Genomic DNA, 20,278 nt, shown 5'->3' with positions numbered 1-20,278 from the left:
GATAGGAGTTAGGGAAAAACAATCTGTGCAATTTGTCCCAGCAGTAGAGCAGGAAGGAATGGTGTGCATATAAATTCCTCCCTCCCCTGGGATGCTGCCGCATGTCTCAACCTGTAGAACTGCTGATTATTTGAAAGAAAGCAGCCCTCCAAGGAGCTAAGCAATCCTGTAGAAAGGGGGAAGACAATATTTAGTAGATATGATTGTTGCCTGGAATTCTGAATGTTGTCACCACCTAGCACCACATACCAATTTCTGTGAGGGCATCTAGCATTGAGGGAGAGGTGAAGGGACAAGAATCTGGGAGGAATTAATCCCACACCCATAAGAAGCATTCATACATAGGACAGGACAAACAGAATAGATAAAAATTCCAAGAGAAGTGATGCATACCGACTACAAAATAGAGAGCACCGGGGTAAGGCATTTTGGTTTTATTTCTGAGCTGGTACAAACATTAAGAACGTGGGTGACAGACTCCCTTTCCCACAGAAGGCCTCCTCAAGCTAAGCAAGAAGGTAACTCACTTGAACTTGTTCTGTTTGTCCTTCAGCCCTGGCCGCTCAGGCCTATGCTCTGAAAGAGGAGAATGACAGTCTCCGCTGGCAGCTGGATGCCTACAGGAATGAGGTGGAGCTGCTGAAACAAGAGAAAGAACAGCTTTTCCGAACAGAAGAAAACCTCACCAAGGACCAGCAACTGCAGTTCCTGCAGCAAACCATGCAAGGCATGCAGCAGGTACCCGACCCAGATGCTTTTTTGAGATAAAGGGATATGTGTATTAAATGAAAAGGGAAGGGCAGCTCTGTGCTGGAAAGGGTGAAGAAGAAATGACAACCCAAAAGGTAAGCTCCTAGGAAAGAAAAGTGCTAATGACTGTTTGTGAAAGGGTAGAATCTGGAGAAAAGCCAAGCCAATAAAATATGTCGAAGAATTCACCCTGGAGGTAGGAAATAAAGGAAAATGATTTGGATTAAGGAGATTGAAAAGCTGTATGTGAAATATAGCCCCATGGCAAACATCTAGCAGATCCCTGCCGATCATGATATAAGCGTTTTGTAATCTTAGAACTTTTAGGTTCAAAGCATGATAACTGATTTTACAAAAGCAGTTTGTCTGTCTTCAAGGTTAGTATAAATGTAAATTATATTGTTTTCACTTTTCCTATATTACACTTAGGATCTAGTCAGGTGCTACGAGGACATTACATGTTTAAGAAATGTTTGTTGATGGAATAGATGAAGCATCCAAATTTTAGGTAAATTTAGAAACAGGGCAATAGCTGTGTTTTTGTTGAAGAGTGCCAGACTTCATCCTGGCATACTGAATTTAAAGATGTGTATTTATAGCAAGTGTTGAAAGGAAATGAAAGTTGAGGGCTTTGGAGTAGGGAAAAGGAGCATGTACTGTGGGAAATAAAATGTTGACAGGAGAGGAAAATCTGACTGTTGGCAATGAGAAAATCGAATCAAAGATTCACAGGCAGATTTGTATCTGAAAACGTCAGTTGGTACTTGATATTCTTAAGGTGTTTGGGCCTTTGAGTCACCTTAAAATAACAGAGCGTAAATTATCATCTTGGGTATTTTTTAATTACCCCTCTGAATATACAAATCCAATCAATATTATTTTCTGAAAAAAAGATTGCTTTTATTTAAAGAAGAGAACTATAATGATGGATGGAAAGTTAGAATATATAGTGAGTCGAATTTTTTTTAATTCCCTCATTCGTATTGACTGCTCTGTAACATCCAGAGCATGAATTGCCTGCAGAAGTATCTTAGTGATTAGAGCTAACTACTACGGAAACATCAGCCTAACAGGGAAAAATAATTGAGAGGGAGAGTATAAAACAGAATCATGGATCGGGAAGTGAGCAAGTTAATGACCAACTCACACAAATTATGTCTTAAACATCTCCTGCCATTTTGAAGCAATTTTTGAGTCTTGGCTTGGAGTCCTAACTGGTTGATGTTCACAGTGTGTGTTAGACTAATCAGTGAGATTCAGAGGTCAGAGCCAGCCAGGAAAATGTCATTACAGTCATTGCTCAGGTCTCTGTACTTGGAAATCGATGTAACAGCTGCTGTGTGAGGCTTCTGGGGTTGTCCATATGCCCCAACATTGGGTGTTTGTCAGCACCCTTGCCAAGATAAGAAGCTGTCGATTTCCCCAAAGACCATGACACCAGACCTAGCCCAAAAGCCACTATGTCACACTTTATACAACTCTCCCTTTTTCCCTCCAGAAACGATGATCCCAGTTGCTTTAAAAGTACAGTCTTTTAGCTTATTGCAGATTCAATCTAAATCTAAAAGAAGTCAGAGAATGCAAGGGTGAGCTGCTCAGTCACGGTTGCAGAAGCACTGAGGAGCCACGTGTCTGAAATCACCACCTGAGCCATCCTCCTGAACAAGGGATTCAGTTAATGGAGCTTCTCATATATTTTCAGAATCTCCTTGTCAGTAGGAAACGTACTTTATATAGCTAAAAATGTAGTTGAGACAGAAATGTATTGTCTCATAGTTCTGAAGGTTACAAGGCCAAGATCTAGGGTCCAAGAGCAGGATTGGTTCCTTCTGAGGCTGTAAGGAAGACTCTGACTCCTGCCTCTCTTCCAGCTTCTGGAGGCTGGCTGGTAATCTTTGGCCTTCCTTAACTTGTAGGCACATCACTCTGCTCTCTGCCTTCCTTATCCCTTGTCATTCTCTGTGTGTGTGTGTGTGTGTGTGTGTGTGTGTGTGTGTGTGTGTGTCCCCAAATTTCTTTTTATAAGAACACAGTTCATATAGGATTAGGGGCCCACTCTGCTCCAGTATGACCTTATCTTAATTACTTACATCTACAAGGACTTATTTCCAGATAAGGTCACATTCTGTGGTAGTAGGGGCTAGGACTTCAACATTTGGATTTAGGGCCAGGGAGTGGGGCCATAATTCAATCCATAACAGACACATAGTAGACAGTCAGAATATCTGTGTCAAATGAAGGAATGAATAGACAAAGGCCTGGAGGCAAGGCTAGCATGGTGCCATGGGAGCTCTGATCATGAAGAGCAAGATCATGAAGAGCAAGGTGGGGAGTGGGAGAGCCAAGGCCCGAGAGGTGTGTGCGGTGCCTCCTTAGCCTGCAGAAAGCACTTGGTCCCTGGTGGCTGCTGTGGTTTTCATGTTTACTGGTTGTTAGGCAGATGCATGGCTATCTCTGCGGCAGAACATCTTTAACAGAGTTTTAAAATACAGGTGCTTTTTAAAGAGTCTTATTTCTATCATGACCTACCATGTGTGGGGAAATTACCACAGTTTGCTCATCACCACAAAGAATTAGCCTGGCTTTAAAACCTTCCTTCAATCTCCCCACTATCTACTTCATAAATCAGAAAATCATGGTTTCACATGAAAGATGACAGAGAGAGGAGGGTTCAGCCTCCCATACGTCACCATTTCCACAGTCTAAGTTGGTTATTTCTGTAACAACAAAAAAAGAAAGAGCCTTAATGACCTTAGGACTAGCTGATAGCTTTTGGAATTGCCTTCAACCTTTCGCCAAAAAGTTTCTAATCTTTCTTTCTTTAACCTCTTAAGGATATGTTCACTGACATCACGGTTTGTCATGTGTTCATGAAGAAAACATTATGGGCAGGGTTCCTAAAATGGAAAAACCCTTGAGTGACTTTGGATGTTTCTGAGTTTATCCCTGGACCATGTGAATCACAATTTAATAATATTAAAGGCTTCATGCAAAAGAGAATAGGAGCTTGTATCCATGGTAACACAGTAGCCTTTACCTGATCATAAGCTGATGGTGAAGTTAACCTGTCTCTGCCGCAGGGATAGTGAGGCTTTTGACTTTCATTTGTACCTTTAGGTATACAAGCAAAGAACATACATATTTTAAACTCTTATTTTTCTTCATGTTACTACACTGGTTTATTGAGGTAAAATTTATATACAATGAAACATATTCTTTTTAGGCATACATTCTATGAAGTTTGACAAATGCATACAGTCACATCACCACCTCTACCACAATCAGTATGTGAATCAGTTCCATCACTCATTCCCTTACGCCCCTTTTGAGTCAACCCCACTCCCAGCAACCACTGCTGTTTTCTACCCTTATAGTTTTTCTTTTTCTAAAATGTCATATAATTGAATAGTATGCCATTATATGACATTCTAGAACAGTATCGAACAGTATGCAACCTGTTGAGTTGGGCTTCTTTCCTTTAGCATAATGAGTCTGAGACTGCTGTTGTTGCTGTACATATCAGGTGTTCATTCCATCTGATGCTGAGTAGTATTCCACCGTAAGAAAGAGCTGTGGTTTGTTTATCCAGTCAATAGTTAGTGGATGGATAGTTCCCAATTTGGGACACATAGGAATAAATCTGCTGTAAACATTCACTTACAAGCTTTTTGTTTAGACATAATTTTTCATTTTACTTGAGCAAATCCTAGGACTATAATTGCTGGGTCATATGCCAAGTGTGTTTAACTTTTGGAGAAACTGCCAAACTCTTTTCCCAAGCGTCTGTACCATCATGCGTTCCCTCGGGACTGTATGCAAACTCCAGTTCTGCATCCTCATAGACAGCACTGACAGGGTCAGTTTGTTTCATCTTTTTTCACCACCATTGTAAATTTGTAGTGATATCTCATTATGATTTTATTCACACCTAAATTTGCAGTATTTTATTTTCATTCATGAGGATAGGTCAATATATAATATTTTTGAATAATCCACTTAAAAATCAGAATTGTTTTTGAAGACTTGTGTAATCATATTGACAAGACTAATAAATATTTGGATAACAGGATATCATTAAAAACTGCTGATCATAAAAGTGTGTATGACTAATGATGATTATGGCAGAAGGCTCCTTCCTAAATACTTTAAGTTGATGCTTTTGAATAGCGTTAAATCTAGTCTGAGGACCAGCTGTCTTAGGCCAGCAAGCCATTGGCCCACGTGCAGCAGTGGCTCTCTCACACTCTTAGCTTGGCATTAGTAAGGTGCAGGCCTGGTCTGCTGTCTTGACAACTTTCAACAAGGGAAGATCAGGGAAAAAAAAATGGGAAAAGTAGGATTCTTATGATCAAAAGTATTTTAGAAGTTAAGTGACAAGTATTTTTTTTCTTTATACTCAAAGTAGAACGTACGTGTGATTTTCTGTGTGTATATTGTAAAAATCTCACCGATTTAGACTAATTTTATGGAAGATGAAGAAATATAACATTACTACTTCCCTGAAATACAAAGTAACCCCAGTTAGTTTTGCCAGAGGTTGAGTAAGAGTCAGACTTTGGAATATCTATTAAGGAATAAATGGAAGTATTTTTGAAATTAAACATAGCAATTACATATGACCCCTTGAGTAAGTTCAGCATGTCTTCTGCAATCTTGTTTAAACTATTTAGTTGCTTAGAAAGTACTTTTTTTTTAAAAGAAAGAGAAAAGCTTACACTCCATCTCTCCCCAAAACTCACATGTAATTAAGTCTGATGTTACTTGTTAAAATCAAGATCATAATAATGTTAGGGGTGGTGATGATGGTGGCTCTGGACATGAGTGGACTGTGGAGGTGATGGTTGTCATGTTGATAAAGGTGACTGTAGTTGTGATACTGGCTCTGGAGGTGAAGGTGACTGTGGTGAGGATGGTGGCTGTGGTTGTTTTGGTGACTGTGGTGAGGTTGGTGGCTGTGGTTGTGTTGATGGATGTGTTGATGAAGGCAGCTGTGGTGGAGAGGGTAACGATGGTGGTGAAGATGGCCGTGGTGTGGGTGCTGGCTGCAGTTGTGTTGTTACTGTGGTGGTAAACGTAGCTGTGGTGGCCGTGGTAGTGAAGGTGACTGAAGAGAGGATGGTGACTGATGTTAATGTCAGCTGTGGTGATGAAGGCACCTGTGAGGGGGATGATAACCTCAGTTGTGTTGCTGGCTGTGGTGAGAATGGTGGCTATTGTAGTGCAAATGGCTGTGGTAGGTGTGGTAATGAAGGCAGCTATGGTGAAGATGGTGGCTGTACTTGTGTCGGTGGCTGTGGTGAAGGTGACTGTGGTGGTGACTGTGATGCTAATGTAGGTTGTGGTGATGAAGGCAGCTGTGGTGAGGATGGTGACCATGGTGGTGAAAGTGGCCATGTTGGCGCTGGTGGCTGTAGTTGTGATGATGGCCATGGTGAGGATGGTGGCTGAGGTGTTAAAGGTGGCTGGAATGAAGACGCTGACTGGGGTGGAATGGTGATGATGATGGTCATGTTGACTGTGGTGGTGAAGGTAGCTATGGTGAGGATGGTGACTATGGCGGTGAAGGGGGCCATAGTGGCAGTGGGGGCTATGGTGGTGGTGGTGGCTATGGTGGTGAAGGAGGCTATGGTAGGGTTATTGGTGCTTTTAATGATTAAAAAACTTTAGGGAAAGAGATAAAATGAGCATATTCAAGAATATTTTATAGGATTTTTTAAATTTATTAAAACCTTGTCCCTTGAAAATTGTGGAAATCCTCAAAAGTACAGCAGACCAGATGCCCCCAGCCAACTTTAGAAGCTAGTGCTCCAGAGAACGCAGCAAATGCAGAGCTGCAGGCAAGAGCACAGAGGAGTGTCACAGGAGTTTGTGACAGGGGGCTCTCCTTTTTTATGAGCATTTTTTACTTTTGTTTTCTGTTTTTAATTTCTTTCTGAAATACCCACCAGTCAGATAATGGACCTAATAGGTGAATGCCTTGTGCCCATCATCTTTTTTCCCAGTCTTTTCCATTTTGACTTTATCTTTCATCCTTCCCATTGAAGTTTCTGCTTGGTAATCATATTATTTTATTTTCAAGAGGTTATTTTGTTCTCTAATTATTATATTTTCATGCAACACTATTCATATTTTGTGGTTGCAGTATCTTCTCAAATCTTTTAAAGAATACGAAGTAGGATTTTTAAGATCTTTTTAGTTCCTGAATCATTTCTCTTTACTCCAGGATTAGTTGTTTAGCTATTGTGTTTCCGTCTCTCTTTTATGTACAGGTTTCTTCACAAGCAAGGTGATGGTTGGCAGCCTGTGTATATTTAGGTGTGGAGGGCATGGTTTGCTTTTCTGTGAGGCTCTGTGGCTTTGCTCATTGCTGTGTCTGGACCTCCTGCATGGCCAAGTCTTTCTTCTGGGCAGTGGCCAGCCGAGAACGCTTTGACAGGCAGCCTTCATTTTAAGGAGATTTGGGGATCCCTTAAATGCCAGAACATGTCATACACTAGGAACTCCTGGAACTCACTTTCCTTTCTCCTTGCTTTTGTAAGTTTATTCATTGACAGACATTTTAATTGAGTTTTTGGAAGAAGAAAATACATATACATATATTGCCTCTGACATCTTGAACAGGAACCTGTTCAGGGGCCTTTACCTTTAACTCTAACCCAGTCTTTGAATGAGTTCTTGGTTGCCATGTGGCAGGGGCAGGTGGGAAGTAAGAGGAGTATTGCAAATTGTTCTGGCTGCCCAGAAACATATAGGGAAAGGAGGAACAGCAGGCAGGTTCATGAATGTCTAGGAGGAAGGACAAAGGAACTTCAGGTGGCATACTCTGGAGTGAAGGCAGCTGTCTCAGCAAGAAGAGGCTGATGCACAAAGTAAAATGGTTTCTGAAAGCGAGAAAGGAAGATAAATAGGAAAAGGTGATATGAAGAGGCTGAAATACGGAACAAAGATAGAGAAACAGTGAACTTGCTCTCCACACTATTTCTGTTTCCTTGTCCTAGAAGAGAAGGTGGCAGGACTAATAGTTCAGAGCAGGACACACCTAAGGTCCCATGCATGTGCAGGATGCAAAACAGTAGAGTCTGTTCCAGACGCAGGGATGAGAAGGATGTGCAGAAGTAGTGGGAGATGCAGTAGAAGAACAAACAGCTCTTCCTCTGCAGTGAAAACTGCTTTCAAAGGAAAATGCACAAGCATAGAAAAAGAAGAAATCCCTTTAAGTTCAACATTTATAATGATAAATTATATTTTAAGAACTTTTAAACAATTTTTTTAACTTTTATTTATTATTATTTTTATTTTTTATTTTATTTTATTTTTTTAAGATGGAGTCTTGCTCTGTTGCCCAGGCTGGAGTTCACTGGTGCAGTCTTGGCTCACTGCAACCTCTGCCTCCTGGGTTCAAGCGATTGTCCTGCCTCAGCCTCCCAAGCAGCTGGGAGTACAGGCGTGTGTCACTGCGCCCCGCTAGTTTTTGTATTTTTAGTAGAGATGAAGTCTCTCCATGTTGGCCAGGCTTGCCTCAAACGCCTGACCTCAAGTGATCCCCCCACCTCAACCTCCCAAAGTGCTGAGATTACAGGTGTGAGCCACTGCACCTGACCTCAACTTCCATTTTAGATACAGGGGGTACATGTGTAGATTTGTTGTATGGGAATATTGCATGATGCTGAGGTTTAGGGTACAGATCCCATCACCGAGGTAGTGAGCATAGTACCCAACAGGTAGTTTTTCAACCCACACCTCCCTCCCTCTCTCCTCCAGAGTAGTCCACAGTGTCTGTTGTTCTCATATTTATGTCCACATGTACTCAGTGTTTAGCTCCCACTTATAAGTGAGAAGATGCAGTACTTTGTTTTCTGTTACTATGTTAATTCGCTTAGGGTTATGGCTTCCAACTGCATCCCTGTTACTGTGAAGGACATGATTTCATTCTTTTTTATAGTTGTATTTGTATTCCATGGGGTGTGTGTGTGTGTGTGTGTGTGTATACACATATATATATACACACACATATATATATATACATATACATATATATATATATGCTCCATCCTCCTTATCAAATTTATCATTTATGGGCACCTGGGTTGATTCTGTGTCTTTCCTATTGTGAACAGCACAGCAGTGATAGCAGTGAACATGTGAGTGCATGTGTCTTTTTTGGTAGAATGATTTCTTTTCCTTTAGGTATATACCCAGTATTGGCATTGCTGGGTTGAATAGTAGCTCTGTTTTAAGTTCTTTGAGAAATCTTAGACTGCTTTCTACAGTGGCTGAACTAATTTATATTCCTACCAACAGTGTGTAAGCATTCCCTTTTCTCCACATCCTCACCAGCATCTGTTGGTTTTGACTTTTTTAATGATCACCATTCTGACTGGTGTGAGGATGGTATCTCACTGTGGTTTGCTTTGTATTTCTCTGATGATTAGTGACGCTGAGCAATTTTCATGTTTGTTGGCCACTTTCATGTCTTCTTTTGAGTTATCTGTTCATGTACCTTGTCCATTTTTTAATGGGGTTATTTGGTTTTTGCTTGTTTATTTAAGTTCCCTAGAGATTCTGGATATTAGGCCTTTGTCAGCTGCATAGTTTGCGAATAACTTCTCCAACTCTGTGTAGGCTGACTGTTTACTCTGTTGATAGTTTCTTTTTCTTCACAGAAGCTCTTTAATTAGGTCCCACTCGTCTATTTTTGGTTTTGTTACAATTGCTTTTGGGGACTTAGCCAAAACATCTTTGCCAACGCCAAAGTCGAGAAGAGAATTTCCAGGTTGGCTTCTAGAATTTTTATAGTTTGAGGTCTTGAGTTTAAATCTTTGGCCCGTTTTGAGTAAATTTTTGTAGACAGTGAAAGGTAGGGGTCCAGCTTCAATCTGCTGTCTGTGACTAGTAAGTTATCCTAGAACCATTTATTGAATAGAAAACAACCCATTGCTTGTTTTTGTCAGTTGTCAAATATTAGATGTTTATAAGTGTGTATGATTGTTTCTTAGTTATCTGTTCTATGCCATTGGTCTAGGCATCTGTTTTTATACCAGTACCATGCTGTTTTGGTTACTGTGGCTTTATAATATACAGTTTGAAGTCAGGTAGTGTGATGCCTCTGGCTTTGTTCTTTTGGCTTAGAGTTGCTTTGGCTGTTCGGGCTCCTTTTTGGTTCCATATGAATTTTATAATAGTTTTTCTTAATTCTGTGAAGAACGACAGTAATTTGATAGGAATAGTGGTGAATCTTTAGCAATATGAACATTTTTAAGATATTGATTCTTCCAACCCATGAGCATGGAATGTTTTTCCATTTATTTGTGTTGTCTCTGATTTCTTTTAGCAGTGTTTTAGAGTTCTCCTTGTAGAGGTATTTCACCTCCTTGGTTAGCTGTCTTCCTAGGTATTTCATCTTTGTGGCTGTTGTAAGTGGGGTTGTATTCTTGATTTCACTCAGCCTGGACGTTGTTGGTGAATAGAAGTGCCACTGATTTTTGTACACAGTTATTGTATCCTGAAACTTTACTAATTTTAAGAGCTTTTACGAAAGATTTAAATACTTAGAAGTAGAATGTAAAAAAAAAAAAAAACCTAAAGATTGAAAGTCTGGAAATTAAGTTGCAATATATCAGGAGGATCTATCTTCTAAATAGAGTTCATGAGCCTCAAAAATGTTCAATTAGAAGGAAGGAATAGCCCATACACAATGATCTGGTTATTGGCTCATTCAAGAACAATGATATCATAATATCTTTAATATATGACAGATTTTACATTAGTGCAGAAAATAATTCAGTATCACTGGACAGGGCAAGAAAATCTCATTACAGTGTAGAGAAAGGGGCTTTCTTTTATACTCTCATGTACAAGTAGTCAAATATTCAGCTTTAAAAAGTCCAAAAACTAAATATGTGTTTGCATAAATAGACACTCATACACATATAAAAGCCTGGAGTCTTTACAAGCTATGGCTGCAAAGATATATCCCATGTTTATCTGATTCTTCAACAATCCAGATGAAGTTTCTTTCTTTCTGAATAGGATGGAATAGAATATGGATATGGGAAATGCAGAAGACATTTTTCACATTCATGTTAAGAGCCACTGACATTTTACTAGAATCAGAGAAATCATAAAACATGTACATCTCTCAGATGACATGGCTTTAAAAAGGTTCAGTGACTTAAACATCAAGGTTCACAAGAGCTGCCAAATTTGGGGTCCACTATGGTCTTTCTTTCTTTTGACTACCCCAGGGTTTCATTTTTTATCCATTCCTTGGCCAAGAATCTTGGGATGGTGCATTACAATAACAGGCCACAAGATGATAATCCTCACTTATAATTCCTTGGCACCTTTCATTGGGCTGTTCAAAGTCATTTGTAGGGTTCCTGCTGGCAGTGTGTGCATTTTCTGACGTTTGCATATTACACTCCTGGTACATCCAAAAAAGGTAAGTATCCCACTTCAGTGTGAGACTCTTGAAGGAATTGTAGGCTCCATTTGGAACCAGAAATAGAAACCAGTTCTCCAGTTCTTGGCCCAGGGCTTTCCATTACAAAGCCCTACCTGTCTGAAATGATCACACCTGACATCTGTTAGAGGTTTGGGAGTTTTCAAAGCACTTTCCCTTTTGATTCTGGACAAGATACAAAGACTGAAAATGAAGATAATGGAGAGGAAACCTCCTTATATTTTTTTTTTAGAAGTTTTGAGTGAGGATGGGCCACTGAGTATCTTGCTGTCTTCACTGACCAGAGGTCATAAGATGAGGAAGAAGATAAGCTGTACTCATGCCACCCAAGGGCATGAATGATGAAATGAAAACACTGAACCAGGAGAAGGAAAATGTGACTCCAGCTTCACTGTTTTCTTTACTTCTTTGGGAAAGTCAGGGTATCTGGGCCTCCAGTTCTCCTGGAGAGTAAGTCCTGCCAACCTCAGTAAGACCTTGCTATGATAAAAGCATACGTCACATATGATCATGTATGTGAGGACATTTTGAAAAGCTATTCACAAATGTGAACTGTCGTTGCCATATTCCAGGCGAAAATAGGAAAAGATGTTGAGGCTTAAAAGAAGACTCAGGATCACAGAGTTAGTCTGGACAAGTCCAGGCCATAATTTCCTGTCACAGGGTGGCCTGTGCTATGCCCCTTACCATAGGAAGGCCCAGTCTCTCCAGTTGACTCACAAGAGCACCTTCACATTTTTTTATGTAGTCCTCACAACAGCTCAGGGGTATGTACCTATCCCAGTTTGCCAAGTAGAAAACTGAGACCTAGAGGTGTCAGGTGACTGGTTCAGGGCACAGCTACACCACACAGAGTGAGAACTGCAAACTAGGCCTGTCTGACCCAAACCCCTGGGTTCCCTCTATTACCCCACCCCATAGCTTTCCAGAGTGTACCCTGAAAGCAGTGCTTCAGAACTGCAGTAATCACAACAGCAGAAGACTAGGAAGCTCCATTCTTCCTATGCCTGGAGATTGCTAAAAATAATACTGGCAAAAACCCATTGCCTGTTTTCTAACTCTGTGTCATAGCCCCTAATTTGGTCTTTGCATTAGCAGAGTAAGAGCCTGCAAAAGGAAAGTAACATACATACAGCTTTTATTTATTAAATTTGAATTGTGAAAATAAATCTCTTCACTTCTGGGAAAGGGAAGAGAAGCCCTAATAAAATTTAACTATGAGAGGCTTCGTCTCATCATTAGTTCTCCTACTCTGCCATTAATTAATTTGATCATCAAATGCATCCTCATTAGTAATCATTCCTTCTCAAAATAATGAGGCTAGCAGACGAATCAATGTAGGAGCCAGGGGCAGAAATAATGGCATTGCCCTGCAGACTATTAAAATCATTTGGCTTCTGCCTTTTGCTGCTTTCCCTGATGTCTGCAATGGGAAATCCTGACTCTCCAGTAGACTTCCATTCCCAGGATAAAGGAACTCTGCTTTTCCCAATGCTGTGTCCCTGGCAATCTCTGGATGACCTTTGAATGACCTTCCCTTTCTCTGCCTCTTTTGGAAATTGCCTCCTGATTTATAGTCTATATCACACTATGAGTACCAGATTTACAGTAAAATGGACTTTTCTTAAATGTAATACATCAAAGTGGACTTTCGCTGCAGACACATACTGGCCTTCCACGGTGACCATTGTTGTCTTTCTCCCTCCAGTCACCGACGCTAAAATGAATGCTTGTGATCTGGCCTTGACTTCATTTCTTTTTAGTCTGCCAATGCAAAGACTCATTCACACTGAAGCCCTGAACCCTGCCAGCAGCTTTCTGTCTATAGCAGGTGTCCTGCTCCTAGCCAAACTGATGTAATCACCCATCTCAACTCTGGCCACAGTTGGGGGTCTTCATGCTCCAAGGCTTTCTCTATGCAGCTGGCTAGGAGAGGCAACATGAGGATTAGGAAGACCAGCCAACTACTTCTTGTCAGAAATGAAAGCAGTGAAGAAACTGGGGAGAAATTTGGTGGGGGCAAAGGAATACAGCATTGGAACAAAGAAGAAAGAAGAATTAGTCAGAGGGAAAAAAAAACTCTTTTTTTTTTTTTTTTTTGAGATGGAGTCTTACTCCTGTCACTCAGCCTGGAGTGCAATGGCGCCATCTCGGCTCACTGCAACCTCTGCTTGCTAGGTTTAAGTGATTCTCCTACCTCAGCCTCCTGAGTAGCTGGGATTACAGGCTTCTGCCACCAGGCCCAGCTAATTTTTGTATTTTTAGTAGAGATAGGGTTTCACCATGTTGGCCAGACTGGTCTCAAACTCCTGACCTCAGGTGATCTGCCCACCTCAGCAAAAAAATCCTCCTTATATGACTAAGAGAAAACACAGAGGAAGAAAAACATAGGTGGGAGTAGCAGTTTTCCTGGGTCCAAGTTTGTCATTTAAATTTCTGTTTTATTTTTTCATTTTACAAAAGAATATATGCTCAATGCACAAAACTTGGAAACATAAAAGAAATGTATAAAAGGAAACAAAAATCATTCATAGTGTCACTACCTAGATATAACTATTGCTAACATTTACATATGGCCTTGGAGTCTTTTTCTCCATATACATATAAACATAGAGTATTAATCATTTTTAAATACTGGGCAATAGAATAGCCAGACTTAGTTAAAGTGTCTGGAATTGTAACCAAAGTGTGGAATTGGGAATTCAGTTCCAAGATGTTAGACGGTTAGTTAAAGACTATGTTTTCTCCTCTGTTTAACAAAGCACGCTGAATAGTCATCGAGGGAAACTTAAACAAGTTAGTGCCCAATCTGGTCCTCACTTTACAGACAACCGATTTCGCTCAATTGATGAGTGAACACCCTGCATTGTGACGTTCTTATCTGTATGCAGTCTCTTCCATTTGGTAATTACCTATCTGGTTTTTGTGCTTTCTGTTTCTTCTGTCTGTGTCTGTCTCTGACTCTCCTTCTCTACATATTTCTATCTCCTCTTTTATAATTGCTTCTCATTACCTCTCCAGTTTCCAGTTTTTGTGGTTTCTGTTTCTTCTCTGTGTCTCTCTCTCTCTCTATTCCTGCTGTCTCCCCTCTCTCTCTCTTTCACACACACTCACACACACACACCCCTTTAACAAATAACCACAACAGCCATATTTACTGGGAAAGACAATAAAGGGCAAAGTATATTTGAACTTTGGCTGTAAGTTTCCAAGAAGAGTGTAATACGTAGTGCTTATAAATGAAAGACCAACACAGTGACTTTTCAAAGAGATGAAAAAATAATCTTTTTTATTTTCTTCTTCTTTTTGTTCTCTTAATTCATCCTGCTGACCCACCAGACAACTGCATTCTACTTTTTATGCCCTCCACCACCATCACCATCTTAATTTATTTTAAAGTAGGTATCACTCAGGGATTCAGTCAAAGTGGGTTTCGTTGGCCAGCTTTAAAACTCTCATTCATGGTGTTAAGATATGTATATTTCCACCCATGATTTATATTTTGTACTAAATCATTTGGAGCCACTGTGTTACACATTTTTCAGTCATTTAAACATAGGGTGGTATGCCATGATTTTGTTCTCTAATTTTCTGTGCACCTTGCCCTCTTCTCCCTGGTGTTTATATTTCTTTCCTAGTGGTTTGTATTTCTTATCTTCAGTGCCACTTAGAATTTATTTCAGAGGTTTTTGCAAGGGCCTGACTGTAAAGTCCATAACATTATAACTATAAGCTACTATAAACTCAATATGTAGGACATATAAAGAAAATCATACCTTTCAAATATACTGGGAACATTTACAAAATTAATCCCATATTAGGCCTTAAAGCAAATCTCAGTGATGTCAAAAGAGTGGTATTGTATTTTCTGACCACACTTAATTGTTAGAAATCAGGGCCAAAAATGACAACTAAAAGAAATTCCATATATCTGAAAGGTTTAAAACATATATCATTTTTATAGCCTCAAAAAGAAATCAGAATTAACTTAAAAACACTTAGAAGTAATTGATAATTATAACATACCAAAACTTGTGGGATGCAGCTAAAGCAGAACTTAGAGGAAAAATTTAAAACTTTGTTTTAGGAAAGAAGAAAACTAGTAACAGTGAGGTAAGCATCCATTTCTATTAACAAGAAATGAAAACAATAGGCCAGGTACAGTTGCTAACCCTTATAATCTGAACACTTTGGGAGGCCAAGGCAGGAGGATCCGCTCGAGCGCAGGAGTTTGAGACCAGTCTGATCAACATAGCAAGACCCCAGCTCTACCAAAAAAAAAAAAAAAAAATTTTAATTAGCTACGCATGGTGGCACATGCCTGTGGTCCCAGATAATTGGGAAGCTGAGGTGGGAGAATTCCCTTGAGCCTGGGAGGTCAAAGCTGCAGTGAGCCATGATTGCACCACTGTATTCTCCAGCCTGGGTAACAGAATGAGATCCTGTCTCAAAGAAACAAAAATAATAATAATAATAATAAACAAAGTAGTGGGGATAATACAAAGAATGAAAATAACTAAAGTAGCAAACAGCCATACAATAGAGAAGATCAACAAAGCCAAATGTTTGAAAAGACTAATAAAATGGAAAATCTTTAGCAATATGCATATAAAAAAAGAGAACAATCTAAAAACAGTATTAAAAATGAGGTATAACCACAGCTGCAACAGAAACTAAAGAAATATAAGAATATTAGGAATAGCTTTATGACAAATTTTTTAACTTTGGTGATATAGACCAATTTCAGTAAGAAAAAATAACTAATTGAAAATGAATTGGGAAGAAACTGAAAGCTTGAATTAATAGCTTAACATTAATTTAATTTTATTTTATTTTAAGACAGAGTCTTGCTGTGTCGCCCAGGCGGGAGTGCAGTAGCGTGATCTCAGCTCACTCCAACCTCTGCCTCCCGGATTCAAGTGATTCTCCTGCCTCAGCCTCCTAAACAGTTGGGACTACAGGCACATGCCACCACATCCAGCTAATTTTTGTATTTATTTTTAGAAGAGACGGAGTTTCACCATATTGCCCAGGCTGATCTCAAACTTCTGAAATTGTGATCCACCTGTCTCAGCCTCCCAAGGTGCTGGGATTACAGGCGTGAGCCACTGCACCTGGCCAATACCTTAAAATCTTATATCAAAGCAACAGACCCCAAACTGCTTTATAGGCAAGTTCTACCAAACATTCAAGAAAAAATAATACCAAGAGTGGGTGTGGTGGCTCATGTCTGTAATCCCAGCGCTTTGGGAGGCTAAGGCAAATGGATCACTTGAGCCCAGGAGTTTGAGACCAGCCTGGGTAAAATGGAAGAACTCTGTCTCTACAAAAAATTAAAAAAATAGCTAGGCATGGTGGCACATGCCTGTAGTCCCAGCTACTGAGGAGGATTGTTGGGCCTAGGCGGTCAAGGCTGCAGTCAAACCACTGCACTCCAGCCTGGGCAACAGAGCAAGAGCCTGACTCAAAAAGGAAGAAAGAGGAGAAAAGAAAAAAAAAGAATACCAATCTTTAACTCATTCAGAGAACACAAAAGGAGGACAAACCTTCCAACTAATTCAGAAGGCTAGTATATATAATACTGAAACAAAACAAGGACAGTTAAAAGTTAAAAAGGGAAAAATTATAGGCAAGTCTCAGTTATGAACATGGGTTTATAATTCCTTTAGAAAAGCAAAGTTAACCTGATAGTTTATAAAGCACCAAATTGGATTTATTCTAGGAATGCAAGGTTAGTTCAACATTTGAAAAATCTATCAATGAAATGTATCTCATTAACAGGTTAAACCAGAATAATACAATCATTCTCATGGCCACCAAATATGAATTCATGATTTAAAACTAAAACAACCAAAGAAAAATGAAGATTTTAACAACTTGGAATAGAAGGGAACTTTCTTATCCTGATAAAAATTATCCCCAGCAACCTCAGTGACAAATTGTGATTTTTTAAACTCTCCCAGACTAATCCCAATATAATCTCTCTTAATCCTAATATAATCACTTGGACTAGAATGCAATGATTTATGTCACTTGCTTTGTATCATGATTTACATTTTCAAATTGTCCCTAGAAGCAGAAAAAGATTGCTACACAAAGTCTACTAGCAGACCCTAAAAATGTGGTCTCTCTATTCTTCCCATTTGAAAAGCCATCAACACTAACCTTCGTGTTACCCCTCCCCTGTTTCTACAGTGCAAACTTAAGTACCCATATGTCACAAATGATCATCTTTTCTGTGCCATCACTGTTAGCAGCTGGACTTTCAGCTGACTTAAGCAAAACTCGTGATTGAAATTTTCACAAGTATACATCACATGCAATGTTAAAATGTGCGCAATTGCCAACTGAAAGTAGGGGGATTGCTAAGGCTAGAGGAGCACTTCATCACAGGCATGTGGATATTGATAATAAGTGTAAAGCTAAGTCTCTAATTTCTCTTCATTTTCATATCTTGAAAGGCTTTTTTGCTGTTACCAAATTCATGCCATGCTGACAGCATTTATTGCAAAGGGTCTGAGTAACTCAGGTTACTTCTTTAATGCTTTCTATATTTATTGTCTCTGGAACAGAGAAGATTGGTTTAAGATGATAATTTTCTGCACTTTGGAATCTATGCAAGATGGTGGTGCTGTATTGTATTTTGCCAGATAGATCTCAGCAGCAGATACTAAGAATATGTGGCACATTTCACAATGGCAGTATTTGTTGAGGTTTTGTGCTGCTGCTATTATTAATATTATTTTTCCTTACAAGGAGTCTGAAGTTCAAAGACAGGGCAAACCTGAGATAGTTCAGAGGTTCAGTAGCTGCTACAGGTGGCTGAGAGCCTATGGGGAAACTGTTCCTGTCTAATGCAGCCCTCACCTCTCTATCCAGGGCTTGACCCTGGAGTAGGGAATACATAAAACTTGAAGACCTCCAAAGGTTCTAGTTAATCTGACACTCCTAACATGTTGGGTTCCAGATCAGCCTAAATGTATTTAAGTAACTTGGAAACTTTGGAGAAGGAGCAAACTTCCTCTCCCTCTCGCTTTCCTTAGTGACTGATGAATGTGCCCATTTATTTATATATCCTGTTCCAGAGTCGCCTAAAGAGTAAATGTGCTAAGTTCAGGGCTATTCTTCTCTCTTTACCCTGCCCCTAAATGTCTAATTCTCCTAGTCATAAAAATGTTTACTTGTGTTAACAAAGAAAAATTGGGACTGTTGTAATTACTGGATTAACTTTACTAAAGTTCTACAGTTATCAGGAGTTAAGTAATATAGGTGATACAGACCTTCTAGATCCATAATAAAGTTTTCCATCCTTAGTCAGACATCTATGGCTGATGTAGAGATCAGACCTTCAGCTATATTTTGTCTCTTCATTTATCTACAAAACATGCTACATCACTGTAACTCTCACCATTAAGATTCAACTAAAAGCTCTCTGGACTCCAACATATATCCTTCTTCCATTATCATTAAGGCAAAAGCTGCTTTCCTAAAACTGTAACCAAAGAGACTAGTGATGATGGTAATATCTGTTAATGATGCTGAAACAAGTTATGGTTCAGTTCTCCAGTGGCTAAACTGAATGAGGCCCAGATCACTTTGTGAAAGGCACCTCCAAAGAGGTTACAAGTCACACATAGAGGGTTTTCTAGCCATAATCTCTGATCATGACTAGGTTATAAAATCTGTAAAGAAAGAACAAATTTCTCTTGCCCTTCAGGGCATAGTGCAAGACCCAGCTGTTCAATCAAGTCCTTATTTGATTGAAGTAAATGGGCCAACCTGGCTGGAAAGCATGTTAATATTTTAAATTTCCACATTAACAACTGTACACATGCCCAGAGGTTGGGGTGATGACTACCTCATATAATTGCAAAAAAAAAAAGTGATAAGAATAAATAAATCCAAGCAAATTGGATTATCATTTGCAGCAAAATTGCCAGCAAAGGCAAGGGAGAGAATATCACTGATACATGTTCCCACTTCAGCAAGGCATTTGACACTTTCTCTTGTGAATTGCGTGAATGGTGTTAATTCAAGTTGGCTGGCCTGTGTTTTAAACATGGGCTGAAGGAGGGCACCCAGCATGGCTAGGCTGGGGCTGAACAACCGACCTTTCTTTCTGAATATTAATCCCAGTACTGCCCACTCATATGACTTAAAAGTCACTTCACCTTGTAGGTCTTAGTGTCTCCATTTTTGCAAAGAGAATAATAACAGCACTTTCATTTAACTCAGTGGGCACCTTTTGCCATTCAAGGAGCCTCACATACTTAACACATGTTCTTTAGTCTTACAATATCCCACTGGTATGTATTATCTTTATTAAACATGTGAAGAAAGTTAAAACGGAAACCTGAGATGACCCTGCAAATTACACTGTCAAGAAAATCGTCTGTAGAAGAGAAAATAGATTTTAGAGCCTTTCAAACCACTTTTACATCTGCCTTTACTGTGTTCTGTCGTCGAGACATTCATTGATATTCTGCTTTGCAAATGATTAATAATTCCTCATGAGACAGTTGTAAGGATAGAAGGCTTGGGGAAAAGAGGAGGCCAGAGCAGTAAAGTAGCTTGTTCAAACTTGCACAGCAAGTCGATAATGGAGCTAATCATGCTAGCCTTTGAAATGCTGACGTGCCTAATTTTTGCCTTTTTGCCAGTCCTTGGCTATATATCTTTTCAGAATAATGTTCATATAGTATAAGATGATTAGTAACTCTGGTGGATTACAGGAATGCCACAAAGCATCTGTCTTTCGCACCAGGCGCTCCCAGGGGCATATTCAAGCAAAGGAAATGGTCTCTAAAATCTTATCTGATGACACAGTTCTCCCCAGCCCCCAGCCCAACAGGCCAAGGTCATGACTGTCCCGCCTAGTGAAATTTAACAATCAGAGAGGATCCTTTTCTAAACACTTCCTCCTTTAAATTTAGACAGCATTGTTTTCATTAATTATTAAAATGGAATGAATAATACTGGCCAAGGAAGAAATGCAGACTAAAATTTTTCTTCTATTGAATTTCATGTATATTTATGCCAGTAAGAAAATAGTATGATAAAAGGAAA

The 20,278-nt window shown here is 39.5% G+C and overlaps 1 protein-coding gene across 8 annotated transcripts in view; it reads left to right on the top strand.

Annotated features, from left to right (window-relative positions):
- The window catches only part of ENOX1 (ecto-NOX disulfide-thiol exchanger 1), a 505,667-nt gene that overhangs the window by 392,855 nt on the left and 92,534 nt on the right, over window positions 1-20,278 (top strand). For all 8 annotated transcript variants that reach the window (XM_021669313.2, XM_021669309.2, XM_021669314.2 and 5 more), the window contains one exon: window positions 554-738. In XM_021669313.2, coding sequence (XP_021524988.2) covers window positions 554-738 — 185 coding nt within the window. The remainder of the gene's footprint in view (window positions 1-553; window positions 739-20,278) is intronic.

Source organism: Aotus nancymaae, unplaced genomic scaffold, assembly GCF_030222135.1.
Source record: "Aotus nancymaae isolate 86718 unplaced genomic scaffold, 86718_ANA_hifiasm-v0.15.2.pri h1tg000043l, whole genome shotgun sequence".
In the NCBI taxonomy this organism is placed as follows: Eukaryota; Metazoa; Chordata; class Mammalia; order Primates; family Aotidae; genus Aotus; species Aotus nancymaae.
The sequence above is the reverse complement of the archived record's forward strand: the minus strand, read 5'-3'. Positions and strand labels throughout refer to the sequence as shown.